Raw genomic sequence first — 6,882 nt, 5'->3', positions numbered from 1 at the left:
GGGGGGGGTTATGAAATGATGGGGCTGGCCATATTGCACACTTGAGAAACTGCTATCTGACCCATAGAAGATCCAGCAACATATAAAGACCGGAGATGCGCAGATTTTCTGTCTTCCTCCTGTTAGACATACACAATTCTAAATGGAAAGCGGGACTGAGCATCGGAATGAAGATCATTGTTACTGGCATCAGACTTTTCATGCTGAAAATGAGTATTAGAGTATTTCCCCAAATGTCCATTACCTATAGATTGTTCCTCATATTGTCTCTCTATCAATGTATGGCCAGCATAATATCGCTTCCATCACCTCAGCCCGAATGCTGAACATACTCTTTGCAGTTTTATGGCCGTTTCATCCAGCTTTCCATCCCGATTCAGAAACAATAAGGTTTCCTTGTTTTGTGAATGCCTTCCAGTGGCTAGGGAAGTTTTTTTAACTCTTCCTGAGCCTACCCTTGTGCTGAGAAATGCTAACTAACCCTAATACTAGAGCTAACACTAATCTTAATTCTAACACTAATAGTAATGCCGACCCGAGATTTAACATTTAAGGTAACCCTAACGTTAAGGTGATAATGGTTACCTGGTCAGTGATGTCATGGTGATCACATGGCTTTGTTGCACAGCGATAAGGTGTGACATGTCACTGATATGGCTTTATTGATAGTCACATGATCAGGAGGCTTTGTTGGTGCCATGACATTCTGAGATGGTTAGCTGTGTGATGGCAAAAATGCTCATGTGACCTTGTTGATAAATGAAGCCATGTCACACTGAGGGGACGTGACATATTTTTCTTTTAACCAAAGACCTGTCTGACAGCCGCGTGCGCCTTTGCTTTGAAAAGATTTTCTTTTTTAACTAATTTAACCCTTGCAGTGCCACAAAGCAAATCTAGAGGCGTATTTGCCCAAATCTGTAATCTCACCTCAAAATCAAGTTTGGCTAATCATCTGCTCATCTCTAATGTACATCATTACTCATCCTAAATCCCTTAACCCTCACCCTAACATTAACCCTTTAAATTGTGCTTGAAAGAAACTCTTCTCCTTAACCCTAAAACATAGCCAATGGCTTAATGTTAAGACCTTTTAAACCTTGACCCCCCCCCCAGCACTAACCATACCATAGCCATACTTCCCTTATTGGTAACCAATCCTGTACTAAGATCTCGGCACCTAACACAACTGTGTTTGGTTATTGGTACACAATGTATAATCTTCCTCCACTACAATGTCTGCTTTGGGTAGATGAATCCTATATACTGTATCCATAACTACTTTGTGAAGTGCACATGTTTATTTCTTGTATCTCATGTTTGTCTGAATGGTGAGTATGGGGGGGAAAGCTTCACTCACTACTTCACCACCATGTATAGAGAAACACTGCTAACATTCTACATTTTATTGGTTTATAGGATAAAAATCACACGATGTGTTCAATTTGCTGTTTTCTTTATACAGGTGATTAAAAGAATGATAAAGTGTTGTAACCAGCTGTCCTGCCACACACAGGTAAGTTTCTGGTGATGCTTTATTTCCCTGATGCCCAGCCTGCGGCCATTTGGTACTTGTGCAGTCAGTAGCCAAAGCATAGATTTTGAAGGGACTGATATAGCTCTGATCTCAAACAGTCTCTCATAACCTGTTCCCAGTCTCTGTCTGTGTCCTGCAGCATGTCTGCAGTCTCCAACCAAACTTGTAGCATGTCCACGGTCCTCTGACCATCTCCTGTAGCATGTGGGCATGTACACAGAATGTCTTCTGTAGCATTGCACAGTCATAACAGTACGTTTGGCCCCTTGGTTATGTCAGGGGCTGCAATTCAGGTCCCCATATACCTGGCAAGATGATCAACACTGCTGTATTCTATGCTATATATTAGGGATGCACCGATACTTTTGATCAAGTACACGCTGATACCAATTACCGATACTTTTTCTTAAAGGACCAGGTCACATTTTTTCTAAAGCAATACAAACTAATGATTTTAGGTCAGTTTCTTAATATTATGATTCATGAGATGACGGCGCCTGGCTTCCGGATTGGCTAGCTTTCTGACCAAACAGGAAGCCGGGCAGCGCGTCATTACACGCTACCCGGCTTCCTGATTTGCCGGGAAGTCGGCTCCATGCTCTCTCATCACAAGTGACGAGAGAGCATGGAGCAGTTTCCCGGCCAATAAGGAAACCTGGCAGCGTGTAATGACGAGCTGCCCGGCTTCCTGATACAGGAAGTACTCGTGCTAGGTATCGGAGCATTTGGGCGAGTACAAGTACTCACCCAAATACTCTGTATCGAAACCGATATCGGTATCGGCGCTTTCCCTATTTTATATAGTTAACTGTATTCCTTCGCAATGCTATTTAGGAAACATTGAATTGCTCAGATTTGTTTGTGCCCCCAATGGAGGATACAGATGTCCATACAACAGTCATGTACACTCAAACACAGCAAGGTTGTGGATGGGAGGGGATAACTGTGCCAGCATGTTTTTAGGAGGAAACTGACATACCTGGAGGAAATCCAGACATGTGAAAATAGAAGCTTTATGTAGATCGAGTTGGGGGTAACTGACAGCAGGACCTTAGAGTTGCAAGGCCAGTGTGCAGACCACCTCTGTATAGTAAAGCTGGCCATACACTGTTCTATTTATCTTGTTCAGCCCGTGGTAAACAATTGGATTCTCCCATCCATACTACAATGCATGGATGGAAGAACCTCATTGGATGCAGGTACGGTTTGACCAAAAATGTACCACCCAGCTCTTTTGACAAAAGCTCAAATTGTAACGCTACAAGAAGTGTTAGGGTTTCTTGGGCCTTCCAGCATCAGGCGTCGGTATCCCAAATCTGTAAGGCTTTCACACGGTCCATTTCACACTTTATCAGGTGGACATCCAGGCCTCTGAGGATTTTAGCTTTGGTCGCTAAGGTCTTTAGGCGGCCCTCTGACTTGTGGGCTGTTTCTGTTATAGTTGTTTGGTTTTCTCCCAGGCCTGTTGGCCTTTGTTTGCTGTGTTGTCTGTCCCATTAGTTCCAGAACTAACCCCCGGTGTCCTATGATGTACGGTCAAGAAAACAGGGTTTTTGATCTATCTTTAAAATCCATTTTCTCTATCGCTCATTGAGGAACTGTGAAGAATTCTGAGATGTAGACCGCAGCATAACCCTTCATCTCACAATTCCTCAGAGTTGTGTCCCTCAATGGACGATAGAGAAAAGGATTTTACGGTTAGAACAAAATCCTCCTTTCTTGGAGTACTTTCTGTCCCCTCTATAATCCATTATCCAATCTGTACTACTTGCTAGAAACCGGGGGGGGGGGGTTTTTCAGGGCTGCCTTTATAGCTTTGATTTGCCAGAGTCCAGTCCCCTGAAAGTAGCCGCATAACCCATTGGTTCCAAAATAAACTCCCTGTGTCCTGTGATGTACTTCAAGAAACAAATCTTACAGGTTAAATAAAAATCCTGTTTTTTTTTGTATCACTAAGGTAAGGTAATGACTGTTCTATTTGCAGGTCGCTATTCTCTGCCAGTTCCTTAGAGAAGTTGATTATAAAACTGCCTTCAAGGCTCTCCAAGAACAAAATGGGTAATGTTGCCTCATTCATGTAGATAAAGTAGAAGTGTACCCATGTCTATACACGGGACTAACTTTTTTTTGTCCAATTCTATATTCCAGCCATGATGCCATGGATTCCTACTATGAATACATATGGGATGTGACCATCCTGGAGTATTTAACATGTATCCTTTCTCTAGCAGCCAGACCGAAAACCATTGTAAATGACATTGCTGAGCAGGGAAATGGTTCAGTGACGTGAGCAGTATAGTCGGCATTACCAAAAAACCAATCTCCTTTGTATAAAGTATATGTTGCTGATAGCAACCAGAGATGTGGATCTTCCAGCATATATAAGAATGAGAACAATGTGCTGTCATTTTCAGTACTTCTATCATCTGCATTGCCTTTGTTTGTTTCTGCTTAACTAGCCTTTTAGATTTACACCATAAAAGGGGAGAGGCCGATAAAAGACAGATAGCGGTAAGTTCATTTATTATTTATTCAGGATTAGCGCTGACAATTTACGCAGCGCTTTGCACATCAGTCCCTGCCCTCAAGGATCTTACAATCTAAAGGTGCCCATACACCTTACAACCATTGCAAGACTTTTGTCTTGTGATGGTTGTAAGGTAATTTAAAGCTCGTACGCTCTGCCCAACTTGGGACAGGCAGATCGTACTTGCGATCATCAAAAAAGTTGCACGCCTTCCAATTATCGTACGATAATCGCAAGGTTTAAGGCCCCTATCTCACATGCATACATAGGAGAGCCAATTTACCTTCCAGCATGTCTTCGATTTTCTCCCACATTCCAGATTAGCCGGAGGAAACCCACACAAGCACAGGGAGAACATACAAACGCCTTGTAGTGACCTGGCTAATATATTTAACTCCCCCACGCGCCTATAAACGTAAATACGCGTCCGGTGCCCCAGCACGCAAAAATTACAATTGCGCTACACATGTTACATATCGCCGCGAACGTCGCAGTGAGAGCAATCATTTTAGGGCCATCAATCACTGATAACACTAAACTGATGAGCGGTAACAGCTTTTAAAGCGTCGCCTAGGGCCAATTTTGGGTATTATCGTTTTTTGAGGTTTCGCGCGCATGCGCAATTTTAAGGCTTGACATGTTTAGTGTCTTTTTACCCGACGTGACCCCGTCTTTTATATTTTACCAAAAAATTGGGTAATAATAAATGTTTTATCATTTAATATAGGGGAAACAGTTTTTTTTTTAAAATTTCGGTGATTTTTCCTTAATATAGTAAAAAAATAAAAACCCCCAGTGGTGAATAAATACCACCATAATAAAGCTCTATCTGTCCCCAAAAAAGCGTATAAAATTCATTTCAGTACAGCGCTGCATGACGGAATAAATGTCAGTTAAAGTACCGCAGCGCTGAATACTGAAAAATGGCCTGGATGGGAAGGGGGTTTAACACCGCGGATGTCAACTGGTTAAAAAAGGAAATTATCAGGTCTGTTTAGACCCCCAATATTTCCCCCAAAAAGTAAAGAAAATAAAAAACTTTAAGTTAGAATAAAAAACATTTGGGGTTTTACATTTTGGTGCACCTCTAGTGGTTACCCACTTCTTTGGGGGTACAATTGATGAAGGTTTCCAGCCATCTGAGTCATGGGGTATTAGTTCTAGCAAGGCAAAAACACAAACACCACAACTGTTTCATTACCTGAAGATTTGGGCTTTTCAGAATGTTTCCCCCTTGATTAGCTGCATAGATTTGGCTATTTCTGAACCCATGGATGAACCAGAGCCTGCTGTAATGACTGTTCTCTCCTGTATCCAGATCAAAGCCATTGGACAACCCGAACTGAATGCCAGTAACCCTGAGGAAGTGCTGCAGTTGGCTGCACAGAGGCGGAAAAAGACCTTCCTTCAAGCAATGGCCAAATTGTATTTCTGACTTGTCATGCGAGTGTTTTGTATATATAGAATTTTTCAAACCAAAATAAATAGCAACAGTTTATTTTATACATATTTACATTTGTACAAAAACCATTCATTTCCGCCTGAGACTATACAGTTCATAACTTTACAAATGTACATTTTTTTTTTTTCCTGAACAGTGTAAAATGTGATAAAAAAATGCCAGCCTCCATCTTACAGCAAATAAAGGCAAATTATTACCAGTCCCAATAATAAAAAAGAAAACACTAAGATGTATCTAGCAGCATCACATTTCATAACTGCCCTGAAGGTTCACAGTACATGGGAAGGCACCAGATGTAGCACCAATGAACATGGCACATATATAACTTGGATCTTCTGGTTTGGTTTTGGGATAGGATGACGGCACTACAGCTAGAATGCCTTTTTGTCTGGCATGGCTTCCCAATGCTGCAGTAGGGAGCGAGCGAGCGATCTGCCATGAGATTGCCCATACAAGATGGAATTAAATAGCCTGTTCCAGTGACAGGAGATTCTTATTCCCAATGCTGGGGGCACAGCATCCCAATAGCGAGATTGTAGACCTATGGCAGGATTAGGCCACCCCGACCTTCCAGCTGTCGTGTAATTACAGATCCCATGAGACATTGTAAGACTGACAGCCATGAATCTGAGGCAGATGCATCATGGGATTTGTAGTTTTCACAAGCATTTGCCTACCCCTGCTGTACAGCATACAGATTTATTGATTTTTTTTTTTAGGTCTGGGAGGTAAAAAGTGTTACCAGTTATTCTGCATGTCTTCAGCTAACCACCCCTTAGACATTGAGCAGAAGCACCCCAGAAAGTGACAAGAATACACATTTTATATTCTATACCCCTGACCAGTATTAGAAGTTCTGTATTAGTTACCCACTTGGAGAATCAGTCACATAAAATTAGGAGCACAGTGCACGTTTCCCTTACTACCATAGGGGCTGCATTCATTAGTAACCTGTGTTCACACTGCAGTCAATGTGAATGATGCCGCATGCAGCTAAACCATGAGAACATAGGCAGCCACGGCCCACAAAACACCAATAGATAGCAGTGCGGTCTCAGCAAGACACCGGCTGCCAACACATTTCATATAGCCAGTGTGACCAAGGCCTAATCTGTCACCTGACATCAGATTATAGCTGATCTGGCAGCTATTATAAGGCCACATATAGCTTTGTTATTTTAACTGATAAAAGTACAGCGCACCAGTCCTTAGATCTGATGACTTCTACTTGCTGATCCTGCCTGTACCACAGTTCCTGTCTTAGGTGACAACACTCACTCTATACTGTAACGGATCAGCACGGTCTTCCTTAGCTCAGACGTCAGGGCTTTAGAATAATTTGCCTCCCAAATCTTC

General features: G+C 42.2%; 1 protein-coding gene across 1 annotated transcript in view; it reads left to right on the top strand.

Annotated features, from left to right (window-relative positions):
- INTS8 (integrator complex subunit 8) overlaps nt 1-5,538 on the top strand; it is a 41,324-nt gene extending 35,786 nt beyond the window's left edge. Inside the window, exons 23-27 of the mRNA XM_018567226.1 lie at nt 1,466-1,516; nt 3,522-3,595; nt 3,686-3,750; nt 4,005-4,048; nt 5,383-5,538. Coding sequence (XP_018422728.1) covers nt 1,466-1,516; nt 3,522-3,595; nt 3,686-3,750; nt 4,005-4,048; nt 5,383-5,499 — 351 coding nt within the window. The 3' untranslated portion in view covers nt 5,500-5,538. The remainder of the gene's footprint in view (nt 1-1,465; nt 1,517-3,521; nt 3,596-3,685; nt 3,751-4,004; nt 4,049-5,382) is intronic.
- The last annotated feature ends 1,344 nt before the right edge of the window (nt 5,539-6,882 follow it).

Source organism: Nanorana parkeri, unplaced genomic scaffold (genome assembly GCF_000935625.1).
Source record: "Nanorana parkeri isolate BGI_ZX_2015 unplaced genomic scaffold, ASM93562v1 scaffold1023, whole genome shotgun sequence".
Classification (NCBI taxonomy): domain Eukaryota; kingdom Metazoa; phylum Chordata; class Amphibia; order Anura; family Dicroglossidae; genus Nanorana; species Nanorana parkeri.
Note: the sequence above shows the minus strand (reverse complement) of the source record. Positions and strands in the feature narration are given on the sequence as shown.